Here is a 21,312-nt window from a genome sequence, read left to right as displayed (position 1 = left end):
AACGATTGAGCGGGCATGAAACGTCATCAACACGCGACATTTCGCATTTTTTTTTCTACTAAACCGAAGGAAACTTACCTATATAGCCACCAAATATTTGACATTTTACGTGCTACTCACGGTAAGAAATGATTAATTTTATAGCAGACATGTTGCGAAATTGAACTTTGAATCTATTGCGTTGTCGTAAAATAAACTACACGTAAACGGTCAGCAAGGGAAACGCCAGATAAATCAACAAGAGTACCGTAAACAACGTTACAGAGGAAAAAAATTGTGTTCAGAGCACCTTTGCAGTATTCCATCAAAAGTAAATTTAACGTTCATTTTTTGGAACCAAAACAACAAAAAGAGAAAAACAAAGCTGAGTAACCTGAAACATAGCCCCCGCCCAGATACCCTCCTCCTTCAATGTTCATTGGCTGATGCAATTTACCGGAAGTCGGCGCAAAATATAGTTTTATTTAATAATGTATATTTTTTTGCTACCTCGGTGGTGGTGTTGGAAAATTAGAGACTGCAAAAGACATATCGTCATCTACGCCAAACAACTTCTGTGTCAAGATGACAGGTGTGAAGTGCCCCTCCAGAGGTAAAATTGAAATTAAAAAATGTTTTTATGTATTTTTACTTACTTTTTATGCTCATGGAGAATTTTTCCAAGGTACCTTAAAGACACACACGAAACAATTTCAATATAGGAACAAACTATAGTAAATATGTAGCAACATAAAATGTAGCCATCATCATTCTACAAGCCATGATCAAGTCAACATTTTAAAATGCATAACCGTCATGATGATTAAAAAAAAAAGAATTATAATCATAGTTAGACAAAGGAGGAAAAAGGTGTTGCAGCGATACTGCCACCTTTTGGCGATTTAGAGGTACTGTGCCTTCTTTCAAACCAAGGATGTGCCCAAGTTGTTTCTTTTCACCATCAAATTGCTGAGTCATAACAAATTTCGTACATATTGTTGAATGAAATTTGTTATTCTATTTGGTATTGATTCCACCAGTGATTTAAGTCATTTTTTTTCCAGCAATATTTGGGAATTAAGTGGAAGAAAAAAGGCGCATTCATGATATCACCTTATGTGTTTGATATGGATTTCAAAACACGTGATGGCACACAAACAAAAAAAGTTTCTACTCTATTAGAAAAGACTTTTATTGGTTGAGGTTAAATATGAATTTGACATTACACTTCGATAGCTGCCATCAAAACGAGGTAGTTTGGATTCTTATCCCCATTTGTTTTCAATTCAGTTGTTTAGTAAAAGTTACTTCATACTTGTAGGCATCACAATGAGATCATGTGACTGTCAGAAGCAATACCTTCCAGGCTCCCATACAGTGGAGTACATAATATAGATATCTGATATTTTAAGATGCACATTTTTTACTGAATAGCACACTATATGGACAATAATATGAGGACACTTAGCCAGAAAGTATGTGGGATGCAAATCGAGCCTGGTGGCACACAATCTCCGTTATACTTCACCCTTGAGGTGTTTGGTGGTTTTCGACCAGACCGAACGCAACCGAGCACACGTTCATGGTCTTCGTCGTGGGTACTGGGACGGAAAAGGGCCTCCTCCGCCTAGTTGGAATCCCAGAATTGGCGCAACGAAGGAGACTACCCAAACCCGATACTTTGAACACAAGGCGTGTGCCGATGGGGTGTTTGAGTCCAGATTTTTTGGAGGCACGTTTTCAGCTATAAGTCCCTAGTAAGTCCCCAAAAGGTTAAGCGCAATGTGTCCAAAGACTTTTGTCCATATGGTGTCGCTACATGTTATAATAGTCCCCATAAATAAAAAAAAAAAATAAGTGCTTCAAGTCCACTACTATCTTGTTAAAGTCTTTCTAGTACTCCAAACCGCCACCAGATGATGAAAGTGGGGTGTACTCTTGTAAAAGCGCGGCTGCATTCCTCAACATCTCCTGGAGGTGGCGCACCGTCGCGGCGTGAACGTCCCTCCTCAACACCAAACCCCGAAACAGATTGACCGGCTCCGCTTTGCGGATCACCTCCGGAAGCCGAATCTCTCGTGGCACGCGACTGTTCCCGATGAGGACGTGGTGGAGTCTCTTCTCTTGGAGGCTGCCGTGCATGAAGCCGAGCACGTCCCGCAGTCTGCGTTCGGTTCTGTCGGCGGTCCACGCTGACGGTTCGTTGCGGAGCAACAGGTGCAGGACGACCGTCTTCCAGTGGAAGTCGGTCAACGCGTTTCCCCCCGTGAGGCTCGTCTGCTTCCTGTGTAGGAAGGTGACTACCTGAAGGCAGTGCAGATGGCAGGAATGTCGAGGTAAGAGTTTGGCGACGTGTTTCAGTAGATTCCTCTCGTAGACGGCCAGCGAGATAGGCCAGAACGGGTCCGGAGTTCCTCCGCGGTCCCAGGGAAAGTGCGAGACCAAATACCCGTCTGTGTCCTCCAGCCGCACGGCCGGTATGATGTTAACCATAACGGATTTTCCCGAAGGGAATCGAACCTTCAGGGCGCCCGCCGCGTCCAGGCTGCGAAACGTCACGTCGAAGTCGTACTTGTGGGAGATGCGCCCCCACGCTTTGGTCAGGGACAGCTGAAACCACTTCATGACCCGGTCCTTAGCCAAGAGCGGCGTTCTTTTAGAGCAGAGCAGCTCATCGACATTGCGGTCTACAACCTGCGCTACGTCGGTTTTAGCGTGTAGCAGGCACAGCATGTCCTCTCCCAGGTTGACAGAACCGCACAAGCACTCGCCCCCGCGGTCCCCGAACCTGCTCACCTGGACTGTTCCGCAGCCTTGCCTATCGGGTGGCGTATCGCTGGGTTTCTCGCACCACAGCCTGACCTGGAACTCGAGCGGATCTGGAGGAGACAAAGGCACCACGAGGTCGCACGTCGGAGGCTTGCGCATCTGCCAAGACTCGAACATGCTTCCGATCCCGACAGAGTCCCCGACCTCCACGTCGGCTTCTCGGTCGGAGACGCTCCTGAGGGATTCCAGGAGGTCGTCGGCGAAACCCTCGACGAACTCCCTCACCCTCCCGTTGTCGTGAGACGAACTGTACGTGCATTTGTCACAGAACTGGCTCAGGACGTCCTTATCAAGTACCATTGCGGCGGTAGGATGCGCCTCGTCGTCGTCAAGCGCCCTCGTGTTGAACTCGGCCACGTCTGCCCTGCACATCTCAACGACGAAGAACACCACAAAGGACACGATGCCCCAGAAGTACCAGCTATAGCTTTCCTCCCAGCCGTCGCCGCCCTCCTCCTCCTCCTGCCTCGCATCCGCCCGCGAGAGCTCCGCCTCCAGCTTGGCCCGCTCCCTTTCCAGCGTCTCGGCGTGCTGTCGCATGCGCGCCATCAGATCCTCGTCCTGCTCCGCGACGGTGGCGTTCTCTTGCGGAAAGAGCGCGGGGTGGTTCAAAATGGCGGCGGCGACGACCATGCACAGCCTTGCGGTGGCTCCCTGCATTTTCGCCTCGTTCCTGGTGACTGCATCTAAGCACCTCTCAAGACACCCTGCAGCTGCAGATCACTTCCTGGAGCATAAAATTAAAAAAGTAGCTTCACTGAAATGCAAATAAGCAAAAATACATATTTTTTTCCCCATCAAGACCCAACAAAATGTACACATTAGCGCCATAACAGAAAACCTAGCAGCATTGCCGGTTCCACAGAGCATTGCAAAGTGGGATGTTACCATATTCATGCAACATTCTGCAATCAAATACAGTCGTAGCTTGACTTATGACTGCCGCGAACGATGAATTTTTAGGTTTACCGTAATTCCCGGCCTACAGAGCGCACCTGGTTATAAGCCTCACCCTGTACATTTGTAAAGGAAATACCATTTGGTACATACGTAGGCCGCAGTCGAGTAAAAGCCGCAGGTGACCACATTGAAACCGACGTTGAAAGACGAGATATTTACAAAGAAAGACGGTACACAGAGGTTAACGCAGGGGTCACCAACGCGGGGCCTGCGGGCGAACGGTAGCCCGCGAGGATCATATAAGGCACCCGCGACGTATGTTCTAAAAATACCATGGGCCACAAATTGTTACCATTATTTGTGCTTTAAATTCTGAATCAGACTTGCTTACGTGAATTAAAATTTTAAAAAGTAATTTACTACAATAAATTGAAACAAATATTTTATGTACGTGTAACGAACTGAGTCTGAAATTTGCCGCAAACGGGTCACGTACCCCTTCGTACGATCAGTGCTCACGAAGTAGCCCTCAGCCTCAAAAAGGTTGCTGAGTCCTGTTTTAACACTAGCCCCGCCGCGCTAACGCTAACATTAGCACAGACATGCTAACGCTAGCGCCGCGCTAACAGGGCTGGTAAAAAAAAAAAAAACACACTGATAAAAAAAATCACTTTTCCTCCTAAATTTTTACACGGTCCCATCCACGCATCTGGTAAATTGGATGAGTTGGAACACCGAACACCTCCTCGTTGTCTTCGGCGTTTTTTTTTCCCCCCTCCGTGAGTCCGGAGTTATACTACCGTCACTCTGACACCATGTCGTGATCACGCTGTGGCGTTATTGAATAACATAGACGTGAGTGCAACTGTACTTTTTAACGTGGGTGATATTTATTTTGCACCCCCCCCCAACCTCTCTAGCTTACTTCCTTATAGACCTGTCTCGTCGACACAGTCACAATCGCACCACACTTGCTATATACGAGAAGTACTGTAGCTCAATCTAATAACAACAAGATACTTGCTCTCGAGTTTCACATGTGGCTTCTTTATTGCTCACTCACTCCAGCACAAGTGCCTCGATCGCCTCTGGTTAAAGTGTTAGTTTGTCAAAGGACTTTCAAGATAAAAGATCAAATGATAACCGTTGCCTCATCGCTTTCTAGCTACGATGTGTAGACGGGATCTTGCCATCCAAAATGGCGACATGAGCAAAAAACACCTGGTCGGCTTGACGTCAATGAAAATGATCTATTACGGTACATTTTTCCCCAATTTTTCTGGAAACGCAGTACGTCAAGCGATTACTTTATCGAGGCCAGTTCAAACTACAACTGGTGGTTCCCGTCAATTTGCTGCATTATGATATTTTTGTATGCCAAAAAATGTATCCTCGTAATAAAGTAGCCGGTGTGCACGGTTTTTTTTTCCCTACAGGAAAACAATCCAGCTATTTGTAAAAAGGACTCCACCCGTCAGAGGGAAGCAGACTAAATTCAGCAGCGGCAGGCGGTGCGACGCACTCACGCAGGAGAGGAAGGAAGACTGAACATTATCCATTTTTTGTTGTTGTTATTATTATTGATAACCTTTTCATGTTTGCAGCAAGGCTACAATCGTTTTCCCGTGAATGTCCAAATGAAGTTAACAGTACCGGACATCACAAACTGTGAAATATTGATGACGTTCAGGAGAGAAAACGATAAACATTGCAAGAGGAAGTTACATAAGGGCCTTGCGTAGCTTTGCCGCACTTAACTCTGGCGGGGCACCACAGGAAGAAGCCTATGATGACGGAATTATTAATAAAGCGTGAAAGAAACTGTAAAAGCAATGGTGGAGAAACTTTCCCGTGAGTTACACAGGATGGCTCCTTTTCACATGCCTTTGTTCAACATAAGCTAAATTATACTGCAAATATCACCCTGCAAATTAATATTAATATCATGATTTTTAGTTAGCAATGCAACAGAGATGAACAACATAATTATCTTAACCCTTTAACTGCCCACTTGACTCATCAGTAGAGCACAACGAGAAAGTAAATAATCCGTAATCGTAATCATTTTTCAGAAGGAATTATTTGCTATTTATGGCATGTGTCGTTATTGTCTTTTAAATAAATAAATAATAAATAAACTGAAATAAACATGTTGTTACACCCAAGACACATGAGATGGAAATAGCAATCGTCGCTATGGTAATGTAATTTTTTTTTGTTAAACAAAATTCCAATGCATTTAAAAAAGACCTTAAGCAATTTTTATTGCACAGTGCTACATTTATGATTTTACTTTGTACATAACAATAAATAAATCAATGTCAAGTATGGGCTCTCTAGCGGGATATGAACGAAATATTCATTTAAAAATATGCCAAACAATCACAATATATTTAGAATGAACCTTGTGGCTAAGCATTAAACCTTTTTTTTTTTTAATTAAATACAGTACATTTATATCAAGTACAGAATAAAGTTCAGTTGTATTTAAGCTTGAAGTACAGTATGCAATAAATTTCCTTGACCTCTTATAAGCTTGTATTTTAATATTTTAGCACAAATGTATTCAACTTTTATGTGCAAAACAATTTAATTAAACTTATTTTTTTAATTATACACAATGTTACAGTGAATACAATAATATAATCACTTAAAACATCTTACATCTGCCTCTTTTTTTTAATTAAAGGTTATGTCATATTTCAGTATTTGAATGTTTGTTGTGTTGTGTTAGCTAAGTTTTTCTTTTTCTTTTGGAGGTTGTACAAGGTGTTAAAAGTTTGACAGGCACTGGTTTATGTGATTGTAAATTTTTGCAAGTTTAATTTTTTTCTCTGGAGTTAAATATCTAATGTATTACGATTAACTCAAATTTTCTGGTGGGGGTGGGGAAAAAAAGCGACAAAAAAAAAAAAAAAAGTCCTCTTGACCGAGAGTGAGTGTCCGAAGGCGGCGACTCCTCCTCTGTTGTCCGGGCAACAAAATACGGAAACGCGGCCACGGTGTTCCGACGTGGGCCACATGAGTCACGTTGCACTCCACAACAATAAACATATTTGTGTGGACTATTCTCGGTATGTTATATTAGTTATTTCAAAGAGAATAATATTTGGGAAAGGAGAAAAAAAAACGGGAAAAAGGCAAAGTCGTTATATCGCCTCGCGCTTTCAACAAAGTTTACCGGGAGTTTGATGTCGTCACGCATCGCAAGTAAATCAGGGCTTACCTTCAAATCGATATGTGATCGATAACATGATGGGGAAACTTTTAACGCGGTCGCCGGTTTGTCTCCCCGAGAACTTTTGTTGTTCTCACGAGCCCTTTCCGCTGCTTTTCTTTGACATTTCCTGCCCGAGCGCTCCACCCAAACCCGGAAGTCACGCCCGAGAGGAGGCAGAATTCACGCCAACAGCAGACTAGCTAACACTACGCATGCGTCAACTTTGCGCCAATCATATCGCCCGTTGAGAAATACCGTAATAACTATATAAACATGGCAATTGAATCATTAAAGTTAATTAAGTTTTTTATTATACACAATGATACTGTGAATACAATAATAAAATCACTTTAGGAATGAAACATGTACCTCTTTTTTAAATTAAAATACCACAATAATACTGAAAAAAAATTAAAAAATTATACAAAATTACTGTATAAATAAGAAGGGTACCGTATTTTTATCTTTCAAATTGGTTCTTACGTCTGTGCTCATGTTGTTGTACTTATGATTAGGACCCCGTACTATCAAATATTGTTTAACATTTAAAAAAAAAATCTTTCCTGCAACTTAGAGGCATAGTGTATGTATTTTTATCTGTTTCTATGTTTTTGCATACTGTATATTCCTGCCCTGTTATGATTAATCGACAAAGAACAAATAATTCCAACTTGTTGCTGCTGTTTGAACAAAAAAAAAAACACTTAAAAAAATGCACATTTCCTGCAATATTGTATTTGAGAAAAACGATAATTTCCAATTTTTACATTTTATTCATAATGGTTTCTATGACTTGTGATGACTGGGGAAAATGTTTGAAACAATTTAAATATGGCATCTTTACAGTAAAACAAAGACATCACATAGCGAGGTTCTTTTTTATTTGCATAGATTTCATATTCTCTGTCCATAGTCTTGCAGTTATGATGGACACAAAAACAAATAGATCTGTTTGAATGTTATAATAAAATTTAAAAAAATATAATCTAATCTGTAGTACATACATTAATTCATCGAAAGGCGCGGTACACCCTGAACTGGTCGCCAGCTAATCGCAGGACAAATAGCAGCAATCATATGCACTCACATTCACAGAACGGAAGTCTCCATGTTTTTGGGACGTGGGAGGAAACCGGAGTGCCCGGAGAAAACCCACGCAGGCACGGGGAGAACACGCAAACTCCACACAGGCGGGGCCAGGTTTTGAACCCGGGTCCTCGGAACTGTGAGGCCGACGCTTTACCATCTGATCCACCGTACTGCCATCATCTGATAATTTTAGCAGAAATTATCCATTCATCTGTTTTCTTTGCCGCTTATCCACACGAGGGTCGCGGGGAGTGCTGGAGCCTATCCCGGCTGTCAAGAGGCAGGAGGCAGGGTACACCCTGAAGTGGTTGCCAACCAATCGCAGGTCACATCGAGACAAACAGCCACACCCACAATCACACCTAGGGGCAATTTAGAATGTCCAATTAATGTCGCGTGGTTTTGGGATGTGGGAGAAAAGCGGAGTGCCCGGAGAAAACCCACGCAGGCACGGGGAGAACACACAAACTCAACAGTCGGGGCCAGGTTTTGAACCCGGGTCCTCGGAACTGTGAGGCCGACGCTTTACCAGCTGATCCACCGTACTGCCATCATCGGATTATTTTAGTACAAATTATCCATGCATCCATTTTCTTTGCCGCTTATCCACACGAGGGTCACAGGGAGTGCTGGGGCCTATCCCAGCCAATCGCAGGGCACATAGAGACAAACAGCAACACCCACAATCACACCTCGTGGCAATTTAGAGTGTCCAATTAAGGTTGCATGTTTTGGGGATGTGGGAGAAAACCGGAGTGCCCACCCGGAGAAAAGCCACATAGGCACGGGGAGGACATGCAAACTCCACACAGGCGGGGCCGGGACTGAACCCGGGTCCTCAGACCTGTGAGGCCAACACTTTAACGGCTGATCCATTGTGCCATTAGTAGAAATTAACTTTCCATAATATCAATATATTTTCTTTTTTTGTTAAGTGTAAATGATCCCAAATGCTTGACATTCTTTTACAATTTTTTTCCCCTCCTGCCACCTGCATTCAACATTAAAAGACTGTATGGAAAAAAATTATCACAGCAAAGTCCTTGGTTATAGCCAAAAACCTGACACAAAATATGACACGGTACACACAATTCAAAAGGGTAAGTTCGAGCCCTGAAATAGATGTATAGCGTACTTTTAGAACACACACACGCAAATAGCCTATGTAAACAATTCGACCCATATTGCTGTTCAACTTAAATCAATTAGATTGCACATCAAAAATGTCTTCCTTTCTCGGCTGAGATATTACATCAAACTCTTCCTATGTTATAAAACGAGCAGTACAAAAAAAAAAAAAAAAAAACGGCAGAATTTAAATAACGTTGGATAAAATAGCCGACACTTTCTGTACTTTGTAATTCTGCTTACTATTCCGCAGGATTGTTATCAAGTTTTTCATGGCGTCCATGCCCTGCTCCTGCACCCAGTCCCTCAGCAGCTGCACCGTCCGTTCCTGACTGTCGCGCGGGTGGTCCCGTTCGCAGTTTTCAAGGGCGACCGGGTTCATCCCGCTCCGTATCGCCACGTCGGCCATAGTCTTCCACCCGAGCACTTCTGCGATGGCGGGTACGTGCCGAAAAGGGTCGGTGGGTGGAACTGAAGGCGCGGACGAGAAAATCACAACTGTATTTTCTATTCATATTTTCTGGTGTTTGAAGTCATGAAATGGCAGAAAGAGTAATTGTGGTGGTCTACATAATTCACCCACGGGACATCGAGTTAGGTTACGAGGTTCCGCACGGACGTTCTTGTTCGTTAACAATTCCGGTGTTAGTGTATTCGAGAGTTCCCGCGAAAATGGGTTCACTCTGTCGATGTCTGTAATAAAACGAGGTTTGCTCCTGTGTTCAACACTCCGCCTCCGACTCCGTTTCTGGCGACCCTGACGTGATCCAGTGTAGCGCCGAAGAAACGAACAAGAACGTCCGTGCGGGACCTCGTAACCTAACTCGAGTCCCCGTGGGTGAATTATCTAGACCACCACAGAATAATAATAATCTCATGACAGTTTTTGATATTTCTCCGTCAAACAAAACCATTCAAGGGTGAAGATGTTGTTTCTAAATAAAAAAAAATATGAGGTCTGAGATCTTACTAAAAATCATCTTATATGTAATGTGCATGAAGGTGAATACCGTAATTTTCAGCCTAAAAAGCGCACCTGGCGATAGCCTCGGTACACAGAAAGAGTTTAACGCTAACGCGGCGGTGCTAACGCTAACACGGCGGCATAACGGTAGCGCAGTGGTGCTAACGCTAACACTAGCGCGGTGGTGCTAACGCTAGCGCGGTGGCGCTAACGCTAACTAGCGCGGCAGTTGTGAAAAAAGTCACGGTTTTTAGACCGGGAATTACGGTAATTAAAATTGCATACAAAAAGCTAAAATATATTCCAATCATTGGAACGGTGCTTGAGGTTTAAGGTAACCAAGACCTGTCGATGAACTCAATTTGTACATAGGTAGGTATGAGGGGAGGGGTTGGGGGGGTGGGCGGTCGATATGTGCGTACATAATTAATGTTACTTACTGCTAGATGGCTGCATCTCCTGGGACAGAAAAGTACAAAAGAGACTCAATAAAGCCGGTTCGCTGACAAACACAGTGACGCCCGTGCCGGACGACCAACCGCTACTTCGTGCAGACATGGAAGCTCGCAGCAGTGGCGCGGAAATTAGAACAACGCAGTACATGACTGTTAAGTCTCATTCGACTTGCATTGGTTATTTCACGATTTGCTCCCGTGATTAAAGCCTTTGCTTAATAAGCAGAAAAGATTTTTTTTTTTTTTTAATCTCCAAGCTCATTAGAATGCAATATGCCGAGATTCCCCAGGGATCCGTTTTAGAGCCACTCCGACTGTCTTGACATGCACCACAAATATGCATTCATAACTGACAATTGCATCAGTACTCACCATCTCAAATGTTGTTGGATTATAGGAGCTCTTTTGGCTGCTCTGTCCTGATCAGTCAAATCATAAAAAAAAATCCCATTATTAAGATGAGAAAATGCAACTTTCTATTCCACTAGCTCTATGCAATAGGAACACTCACGCTGTTTCCTGTTCTTCCAGGTGCGTAGACAAATTACAAATAGAACAGGAACTACACAACATATGGCGACAATAGCCGGTATATGATTCCTCGCTAAGATGAAAACCATCAAGAGATGACATTAAGATACAATTTCATGACAGTGAAAATATTTCAAACCATACCTTTGGCATTGCACACTGTGTCATTGGTGGCTGTGCAAGCTACTTTGATCCCGTACATACCGCATCTGCAGCCCCCCAAAAAAAACAGATGTTACCTTCCTGTTAAACACTTGCGCATAAGTGACGATCAACTTACTCTGCACAAGGACTGCAAAGTTTACAGACTTGCTCATTGGCACTAATGCAGTAGTGATGTGCTTTGCAGCGGCATTTGGTGTCCCTGGCGACAGTACACGGCGTCTCCACCTCCAGATTGGCTACAAGGGAAGTATGGCGACATAAATTTATTTCATGCGCAACTTGCTGCACTTGCAGAATACAGTGAAATAAAATCCAAAGGTTGTAATTCGCCAGCAAGATAAACCGAGAAAGCGATTCATATTCCTTTGCAAAATCATAAAGAAATATGATATGAGGAACTTCATCTCCAGAGATGCGAGGCTTAAGAGTTTGATGGAGATGACACAGATTACCATTTTAATGACAATAAAAAAATTAGTTATATTTATCCATCCATGCATTATCCAAGCCGCTTATCCTAACAAGGGTCACGGGAAAGCTGGAGCCTACCCCAGCTAGCGCTGGGGGAAAGGCAGACTACAGCCTGAACTGGTCGCCAGTCAGTCGCAGGGCAGATATCGACACCATTACTGGGCGGGAATCGATCCCACGCTACCCACACCCAAGGCAGGCACGTCTGCCGCTACACCATCAGTGACTACACTCACATTTGAAAAATGTGTGTGTTCTGTTCGTAATTACGAGTGTACTCCTTTAAGAGCGGAGGGGGGTGGTGTTAGGTAAACTAGGAAGTAGAAGGAGACCTTGTGCTTCTGTGTTTAAAAAAAACCCATCAAGACTCTCAGGCTGTGGTTCACTGCGCTGGATTGGTTTTCATGTGCGTTGAGAGTGTGGGACAAGTGCGCCAATTGCGCAGTGACACAACTTAAAAAGAACATTGGTCAAAACGACACAAAACAAGCGATGTCTTTCAACATCTATGTATTTCTACTCGTAACAAATTTTACGCGCGTGATTTTTCGTGCTTGACTGTGCAGATTTGCGAGTGCGATGGCCCGCGGGCGGGTACGCGCCCGTCAAATCACGCCGACTGATTTAACCATTCATTATTTATATGGAAATACATACTTTTATATTAGCTATATACTGCATATATTTTGCATTAAATATCATCCTGTTGAGAATCTTGTGAAGCATATAGGTATTCAAAATGGAAACAAAGAAAAAAGGTAACAAGTAACAATTTTCTACTATTCAAAGATAACCTATACTACTACCGATACTACCTATATACAGATTAACCCTTTTTGCCCTGTATATATTTCTATTACTTAAAATCTATGGAAGATAGATGGACAGCTAGGTAGATCGCTAGTAGCTTGCTAGGTCTGCTGGGATAGATAGATAGATAGATAGATAGATAGATAGATAGATAGATAGATAGATAGATAGATAGATAGATAGATAGATAGATGGATAGATGGATAGATGGATAGATGGATAGATAGATAGATAGATAGATAGATAAACTGGACACTCTAAATTGCCCCTGGTAAAGGGTTGGCCTCACAGTTCTGAGGACTCGGGTTCGATCCCAGCCCCGCCTTCGTGCAGTTTGCGTGTTCTCCCCGTGCCTTGCGTGGGTTTTCTCCGGGCACTCCGGTTTCATCCCACAACCCAAAAATATGCAACATTAATTGGACGCTCTAAATTCCCCGTAGGTGTGATTGTGAGTGCGACTGTTTGTCTCGACGTGCCCTGCGATTGGATGGCGACCCGTTCGGGGTGTACCCCGCCTCCTGCCCGTTGACAGCTGGGACAGGCTCCAGCACTCCCCGCGACCCTTGTGAGGATAAGTGGCTAAGGAAATGGATAGATGGATGGATAAAATGTAGAGAAAATACTGTGTATTGTACAGTCCGAGTACACCCATGTGCAGTAAAATATACAAAAAAAAAACAACTGCAATATTGATAACTGATGGGCTATAACAATACAATGGCTGACTAAAATACAAAAAACATATTTAAAAAAGATATTAAAATGAAATGTACTATTGGGGTGCGAGCAGGACGTGCAGCGTTGGCAGTTGCTGTTGTGGTTCGGGTGGCTGCTGTACGTGCCCGACTCGCACAGATCACATTGCGTTTTTTCTGGACTGCCAGCAGGGCAGTGGTCCGTCAGATGCTGACCTGTAAGGGGAGTACACAGACGGGAGAAACCATTTGCTACCGAGTCAAGCGGCATCGTACAAGGAGAGGGATGTATGGGGGAGTGGAGGGGGAATAGCCATTACGCAATTTTGTCCACATTTTAAAATGATTCCCAGGCTTGTTCATAAAAGTTCTCTGACATTTTTGGGGTCGAAATACACAACGAATGATGAATTCCATTACACTGAAAATCTGGTTGAAATCCCTTAGTTCAGTGGTGTCAAATTGATTTTTGTCGCGGGCCACATTGCACTTGCGGTTTCCCTCAAAGGGCCGTTACGGCTGTGAAATGATAAAAATCTTTAACCGCCTCATCATATTTACACATGAAACTCATGAACTAGTTTTGGAATCAAAAATCAAGGGTGATGGGTTTTTCCCAACTTTTGTTGTTTGGTAACACAAAAATGCTTGTAATAGCTCAATGATTTCATTGACAATTGACATGACAATTTGAAATTTTGGTAAAAATTTGAACAAAACAAACAAAAAAAGAAAATCATGGAAGTTGATACACATGATTTGCCTCCGCAGGGCACATAAAATCACGCGGCGGGCCAGATCTGGTCCCCGGGCCTTGAGTTTGACGCAGGTGTCTTAGTTGGTTGATTGTTACCATGGCGATGGTTGCCAACTCAACGCCCCCCCATACGTACCTTTTAACAACTACCACCCTCTTATTAAAGGGGAAATCCAGTGCTTTGCATGAACAGTGTATCCAATAGGTCAGGGTGCCCAGACTTTTTTTTACCCCAAGATCTACTTTTCAAGCAGCCAGTCTCTTGTGAGCTACCGACAGGGGGGGGAGCTCTAAGCCGAGCTACGACGTCCGGGGAGAGCTGCGGGGGCATTTCCCCTTTAAAAACTTCTACACACTTAAAAAAAGAAAAAAAACTTTTGCGCATTTAAAGATCAAATAACAGAGTAGTACTATTCACCATATACAATTTACTACTTATAATATCTGTTTTTTTTCCCTTTATTTTACTCTCCCCCCCAAACCCCCTCCAAAAGAGCATTCACTCGAAATCTCGCGATATTAATGTGAAAATCCACACCCTGTTTAAAAAATGTAACGTTTATTAAAAGAAACAAAACAAAAAAAAGTGTGTCAGTTTGCTCACCGATGGCACACAGGCAACAAGCGCTTTCGCCATGTTGGTACAGTCCGTCAGCACATTGTTGGGCTTCTCTTTTCTTTTGGGAGCGAAGAAGCGAAGGTCTTCGGACGCCCCTTTCGATACGATAGTGAAAGCAAACATGGTTTTATTTGTCAAAATGGAACATAACACGAAGCTGTGTTTCTTTTTTTTTTTTTTTTTTTTTAAGCCCTTGGACCAACTCGTGGCACCTTGGTTTTAATTTTGTTCAGGTAGCCATCAGGTCGAGTTAGCTAAGTAAGAACAATTACGTCACAACACAAAAAACGACACAAGATAACGCACAAACAATAAAACAGCGTTTTTCTGAATCATATTAAACTTTTACTTACAGCGACGAATAGCAGCCGAACAAGACAAGGATGAAAAAACAAGTAACAAACGTACAAGAATAAGACGCCGGCTTCATGTTAATACATGGAAAATCAAACTGATAAAAGTGCGGACAAGTTTCTTCCGCGCATGCGCAGAACCCGTATAACGTGTATTAACGATGAATGATAAACAACGATGGCGGGCATTTTTGAGAATTTACGTCCGTTAGACGACGGTAACACGCGTTATTCTGTAGTTTGAAGAGAAATTATGGAGGATTACAACATATATATTTGGAGGAACAGAGAGAGGGGGTGGGACAAAGAGCGAGAGATGAAATTTGGATTTTCATGCCACTCCACAATTAACACACTAGATGGAGTTATTATGCTTTGTAAAAGAAAAAAATGATGACCAAATACAACCATTTCCGCCCCCCCCCTCCCAAATATCACACAGTTGGTGTCACTAGCTTTACTACAAGCTGCGTGAAGAAAAATGTCCAGACATATATATATTTAAAAAAAAACAATTAAAAAAACATCCAAACGCCTGGAATAATTATTTTCTAATAATAATGTACCTAGATTTAAGAAAGACTTGGGGTGGGGTCGGGGGATATTAACTTTTTACATGAACATGCAGATAAAAAAAGGGGAGGGTGGATCATTAGCAATGTTCTTGAACATAGTTCCTAAAATATGTCGTTAAATAATGACATATTTTAAATACAAATGTATGGCACACCCCCCCCCAAAAAAAGATAAATACAACAGAGCTGCACTTGGGCAACTGTTCTAGAAGGAGCAGAAAATCCACAAAAACATGCAGAGGAAGTGGAAACTCGACACAGGAAGGCGTGGGATTCGAACGCGGAGCCTTTTGGCTGCGAGGCAGATGTGCTAACCACTAGTGCACCATGTCTTTAAAAAGAACATTTCCTTAAATTGTCCACCCCCGCATCCCGCAACTCAGTTATTTGAGTTGCAAGTCTGTTGCTGACCAATAGTGGCCGCTCATGCACTTGATAAATATCTGCACCATTTGCACAATTGAAAAAAGAAAACAATAGTTGGGGTCGTAATCCTCTCAGAATGTAACAAAAAATCCGCGTACATAAGTCAGGGGTGCTAAATGTGTCGATGTACCTTTGCCGGGGCCTCGTCCGGCAATCACGGCATCGGCCGGGGTGGCTCATCCATACTGTCTGGGAGTCTGTTGTTAGTTTGAAGTGATCCGCATATCATTTAATTATGGCTCGAAACGATAGGGTAATATTGCCCCAGTCACTTCACTCGATTGTGAAATGTTCTCTTCTTCGAAAAGAGCTTCCGCGTACCATAGTAGGCGTTTTTGAAAGGCAAATGTCACGTTGTGACGTAATGAACAGAGGATGGAGGCAATATGGCTACCACTGGGATGCCGAAAGAGACTTACGCAACTTTGTCCATGGACAACGCGCTTTCCCCTCACATTAATTTTTTCGCAGACATTGAAGTGAACAATGTAATATGTATTTTTCATGACAATATCTTTTTTAGCATGTTTATAGGCATGACACTTGACCTTTAAAGTCCGCTCGTCCTCACTTCATTAGGTACACGGCAACCATCGGGTACAATAACCGCAGCATGCTAACAGCTATGTGTAATATTTTGGTTTCAAGACGAGCAGCCTACACCCATCCGTGCATTTTCTGAGCCGCTTATCCTCACGAGGGTCCCGGGAGTGCTGGAGCCGATCGCAGCTGTGAACGGGCAGGAGGCGGGGTACACCTGCCATCCAATCGCAGGGCACGTGGAGACAAACAACAGCCGCACTCCAAAATCACACCTGGGAGCTATTTCGAGTCTCCGATCAATGTTGAATATTTTTTTTTTTGGATGTGCGAGTGTGACGGTCTGAGCGCTCCTGGTGGTGCAAAGTCTCCTTGTGAGTAATGCGCATGCGCGTTTATTTTGTAAAGTTCCGGCCAGTCTGAAACATCCCCCATCCACGCTTCAACATGTGCCGTTCGACAACATGTCGCCGAGTGTTCACGTTCGCTATGGACGTCTCAGAAAGATGAACACAGCGAACGTACATATATGTGTATATATATATATTTTTTTTTTCATAATCAACTTTTGTTTAAGGTTAGAACGTATGTTAGCTCCGTCTGTGCAGAAGAAGGGGAACTGTGAGACCGGGAGATTTCTGCTACGTACCCAGAGCTCCCCTTTTCGTAACGCACGCGTATTCAACACAAGGAGACTTTTCAGAACGGGGGAGCGCTCAGACCCCCAGAGGGAGGAAACCGGAATGCCTTGAAGGCAAAAAAAAAAAAAAAAACCAACAACTTAGGCACGGGGAGAATGTGCAAACTCCACACAGGCAGATTTGAACCTCGGTCGTCAGAACTGCGAGGCCGACGCCAAACACATTACCCTACCGTGCCGCGATTCTTTCACAAATTTCCTTAAATATCTGCGCGAACCCGACCAATCCGAGTTCTAACATTTTTTTTTTTTTAATGCGAAACGCTCCCAATTCGCCCACGCGTATATCGTTCGGCCCTGACCCCAGCGCGCACGCACACACACATTTATCACCTCCCACCCACCAGCCTGGAAAATATTAACCTCATGTCACCTTTTCATCTAACTTCATGCATCATCATGCTTGCAGGGCTCCGCACGCTCGCCACATGTGCCCCCCCCCCACCACCACCACCACCACCACACCACACCACACCACACTCCTCAACACACACACTTTTTTTTTTTTTTTTTTTGCTTTTCCTTACTGGTTCTTTCTGGTTTGCGCGCACACACACATTAAAAAGAGAGTCACAAGGGACCATCTTCCGAGGAAGGCCAGAGAATTTGGGGAGTGGAGGAGGCCGTTCGGTCGGAGAGGACCAAACGGCAGGAAATGAGAACGCTCCCCCGTGACTGGACTGCATGTGCAATCGGAGGCCCAGATCAGTCGGAGGATTAAAGAAGGGGGATTCGGGGAGGGGGGGGGGCAGAGAAAGTTAGCAGTTAGGAGGAGGAGGAAATGTTTGAGCGGCCTATAAATAGACGGCTCATGTCGCCGATGATCGCGAGAGGCATGCGAGCATTCATTATTCAGCCTCGTTTTGCCGCTTGCATTAAAAAAACAAAACAAAAAAAAAGGGCCTTTTTTTTGTTTTTTTCCGCCACGACACCATCCTCTGCAGCCAAGTGTATGAATCCCATCGTGATTTATGTTTTGTTTTTTTTTTTAACTCAAGGTGCAACTATTCATTTAGAGAACAAATTTGATTGAAATTTGTCCAAATCCTGTGAATTTCAGCCCCCCCAAGTGGTACATTTTAGTCCTCCTTGAAAGGTGCGCTTTGACTTTGGAAAATAATAAATTTTTTTGCCCATTTTCTGCGGTATAACAGAGCAAACCAATTCCCAAACAATTCCTTCCATTCATTTTCTTAGCCGCTTATCCTCACAAGGGTCGCGGGGAGTGTTGTGCCCATCCCGGCTATCAACGGGCAGGAGGCGGGGTACACCCTGAACTGGTCGCCAGCCAATCACAGGGCACAGAGAGACAAATAGTCGCACTCACAACCACACTTAGGGGCAATTGAGAGCATCCAATTAATGTTGCATGTTTTTGGGATGTGGGAGGAAACCGGAGTGCCTGGAGAAAACCCACGCAGGCACAGGGAGACCATTCAAACACCACACAGGCAGGGTCAAGGATTAAACCCGGCACCTCAGAACTGCGAGGCCAATGCTTTACCCGCCTCTGTGGGTGTCATTTTCTCCAATAAATGAAGTGTATGTAAAAGTCCTGCTCTGAAGCCCAGCCATATCCCTATCTATAAGGGTGTGCACACTTGTGCAATTACCCCCTCAAACAATTCACATTTGTGCATTTTCTGAATGAATTTGAAATCACATCCAGTTTTCAACTAAAAGAATGCAAAATTAAAAGATGTTTTCAAATTCATCGATTAATCAAAAACAACAATCGAGAGATTATTAAAAACATCGTTAGATGCAGCCATATTTTGCCTGTCGTCAGTATAGTAGCAAAACTAATACTACCGTAATTTCCGGGTGACAAGCCACAACTTTTTTCAAACGCATTCAACCCTGTGGTGATGCGGCGCTAGCGTTAGCGGCGCGCTAGCCTTAAACTATTTCTTTGTACCGAGGCTTGTAACCAGGTGCGCTCTGTAGGCCGGGAATTACGGTAAAACTAATTTCCATTACCCCATTGAGCTAAAATATGATATGAATGTTTGACGAGGAGGCGCAGCGAGTGAGGATGTTATACGCCGACGTTAGCATCCCATGCTAGCCGGCTAGGTGCCACATGCTTGTGACTGGTTCAAGGGTGGGTGACGTGTTTTACTTCCATCAGCTGATTGATTTCATTTTGTTTTATGATGGCTGCAGTTTGCAAGTAATTACAGTGGGATATTTGTGCGGGACTCAAAGAAATAAAGATAATTAATTGGATGTTTAAACACTGAAATGAAATTGAAAAAGTCTGATACCTTAATAGTGACGTATAATGTGAAATGCCACTGAGGGACACGTGGAAATTAGCACAAACGTTACAGTAATTACAAATGTTTTCTGTGAACAACAACAATTATGGAAGTAAATATGTGCCACCAGGATTTGAATTTGAAATGCCGCAGAAAACAGGATTTTAATTTGAAATGTAAAGTGATCACATTTTCAATAGCTGCTACAATTCGCCGTCTGAAAACTCACCGTCTGTGCCGCCAGGCAGGGTTACTTCAGGTCAGAACCGAACACCCGACCAATCACAGTGACGTTTTCTTCGTCACGTGACGTCACATACTAAGAACGCGTAACTGGATTGGCTGGCTGTTTGGTTCTGACCTGAAGTAACCCTGCCCGGTGGCACAGACGGTGAATTTTAGACAGCGAATTGTAGCCAGCTGAATTTATGCCCACGTATGGGCCGATTTCTCGAATTTTTCCTCATCTGATGAAGAAATAACAGTATCGGTTGATCGGGAAGACGAAGGAATACTTCCATACAGATTTGAACCTGTGGCTGTAATTAATGTTGAATATTTGGATGGTCCTTCAGGCGGGAATGATGTGGAGTCTGACGAGCGAGCTCCGGAGGTGGGCCGCGAGCCGAGCTCCCAGGTGGCGGAGGCCATTAGCGAAGCTAGGCTAAGGGCCTACGCCGTCACCGAGGCTCGGGTAAAGGCCTCCCCGGACGTCGAAGCTCGGCTCACGGCCCGCCGCCAGACCTCGCGCCGCCCTCGTCGTCATCGGTAGCTCACGAGAGCCTGGCTGCTTGAAAAGTAGATCTTGGGATAAAAAAGTGTGGGCACCCCTGACCTATTGGATACTCTATTCATGCAAAGCACTGGATTTCCCCTTTAATAAGAGGGTGGTAGTTGTTAATAGGTACGTATGGGGGCATTCAGTTGGAAACCATCGCCATGGTAACAATCAACCAACTAAGACACAGGTGTCAAACTCAAGGCCCCGGGTCCAAATCTGGCCCGCCCCATGATTTCATGTGGCCCGCGGAATCTTCGGGCGGAATGACGCGGAGTGTGACTACTCGCAGGCATACGCGCGACATGAGTGCGTGAACAAAGGCCGAGGGCAGTCATGGATGGTTCTTCGGACGGGAATGACACGGAGTCTGATGAGCGAGCTCCCAGCGGCGGGCCGCGAGCCGAGCTTCCAGGTGGCGGAGGCCGTTAGCCCCGGATTCTGAAGCTAGGCTAAAGGCCTCTGCCACCACCGTAGCTAGGCTAAAGGCCTCTGCCGCCACCAAAGACGGGCCGTGAGCTCCAGAGGCGGGCCGCGAGCCGAACTTCCAGGAGGCGGAGGCCGTTAGCCCCGGATTCTGAAGCTAGGCTAAAGGCCTCTGCCACCACCGTAGCTAGGCTAAAGGCCTCTGCCGCCACCAAAGACGGGGCGTGAGCTCCAGAGGCGGGCCGCGAGCCGAACTTCCAGGAGGCGGAGGCCGTTAGCCCCGGATTCTGAAGCTAGGCTAAAGGCCTCTGCCACCACCGTAGCTAGGCTAAAGGCCTCTGCCGCCACCAAAGACGGGCCGTGAGCTACAGAGGCGGGCCGCGAGCCGAACTTCCAGGAGGCGGAGGCCGTTAGCCCCGGATTCTGAAGCTAGGCTAAAGGCCTCTGCCGCCACCAAAGACGGGCCGTGAGCTCCAGAGGCGGGCCGCGAGCCAAGCTTCAAGGTGGCGGAGGCCGTTAGCCCCGGATTCTGAAGCTAGGCTAAAGACCTCTGCCGCCACCAAAGACGGGCCGTGAGCTCCAGAGGCGGGCCGCGAGCCAAGCTTCAAGGTGGCGGAGGCCGTTAGCCCCGGATTCTGAAG

At 44.6% G+C, this 21,312-nt stretch overlaps 2 protein-coding genes and 2 long non-coding RNA genes across 4 annotated transcripts; 2 read left to right on the top strand and 2 right to left on the bottom strand.

The window, feature by feature from the left end:
• Nucleotides 1-2,006, top strand: LOC133509772 (uncharacterized). Its single transcript, XR_009797442.1, has 3 exons — nt 1-121; nt 515-592; nt 1,868-2,006. It is a non-coding gene; the product is annotated as an uncharacterized LOC133509772 (long non-coding RNA).
• itprip (inositol 1,4,5-trisphosphate receptor interacting protein) lies at nt 651-7,092 on the bottom strand. Its single transcript, XM_061837118.1, has 2 exons — nt 6,935-7,092; nt 651-3,535 (listed from the first exon to the last, which is right to left on the bottom strand). Exon 2 carries the CDS (start codon nt 3,466-3,468, stop codon nt 1,873-1,875), a length of 1,596 nt encoding a protein of 531 aa, XP_061693102.1. The 5' UTR covers nt 3,469-3,535; nt 6,935-7,092; the 3' UTR covers nt 651-1,872.
• On the top strand, nt 2,177-5,537 carry LOC133509773 (uncharacterized). Its single transcript, XR_009797443.1, has 2 exons — nt 2,177-2,315; nt 5,145-5,537. It is a non-coding gene; the product is annotated as an uncharacterized LOC133509773 (long non-coding RNA).
• A 695-nt stretch (nt 7,093-7,787) lies between the features above and the next one.
• Nucleotides 7,788-15,179, bottom strand: fas (Fas cell surface death receptor). The gene is made up of 9 exons (XM_061837888.1): nt 14,966-15,179; nt 14,598-14,707; nt 13,315-13,452; nt 11,376-11,496; nt 11,240-11,304; nt 11,076-11,168; nt 10,937-10,983; nt 10,550-10,568; nt 7,788-9,616 (listed from the first exon to the last, which is right to left on the bottom strand). The coding sequence occupies exons 1-9, from the start codon at nt 15,040-15,042 to the stop codon at nt 9,333-9,335; spliced, it is 954 nt and encodes a 317-aa protein (XP_061693872.1). The 5' UTR covers nt 15,043-15,179; the 3' UTR covers nt 7,788-9,332.
• Between the last annotated feature and the right edge of the window lie 6,133 nt (nt 15,180-21,312).

Source organism: Syngnathoides biaculeatus, chromosome 12 (assembly GCF_019802595.1).
Source record: "Syngnathoides biaculeatus isolate LvHL_M chromosome 12, ASM1980259v1, whole genome shotgun sequence".
Taxonomy (NCBI): domain Eukaryota; kingdom Metazoa; phylum Chordata; class Actinopteri; order Syngnathiformes; family Syngnathidae; genus Syngnathoides; species Syngnathoides biaculeatus.
This window is presented reverse-complemented; position numbering and strand designations above follow the sequence as displayed.

Bases quoted from the DNA above. Each gene is read 5' to 3' on its own strand.
- itprip (XM_061837118.1), bottom strand. From the start codon at position 3,468: ATGCAGGGAGCCACCGCAAGGCTGTGCATGGTCGTCGCCGCCGCCATT.
- fas (XM_061837888.1), bottom strand. From the start codon at position 15,042: ATGAAGCCGGCGTCTTATTCTTGTACGTTTGTTACTTGTTTTTTCATC. The intron at 14,708-14,965 runs GTAAGTAAAAGT...TCGTATCGAAAG, and splicing joins TTCGGCTGCTATTCGTCGCT to GGGCGTCCGAAGACCTTCGC. The intron at 11,497-13,314 runs GTACATTTCATT...CTTCCCTTGTAG, and splicing joins GTCCTGCTCGCACCCCAATA to CCAATCTGGAGGTGGAGACG.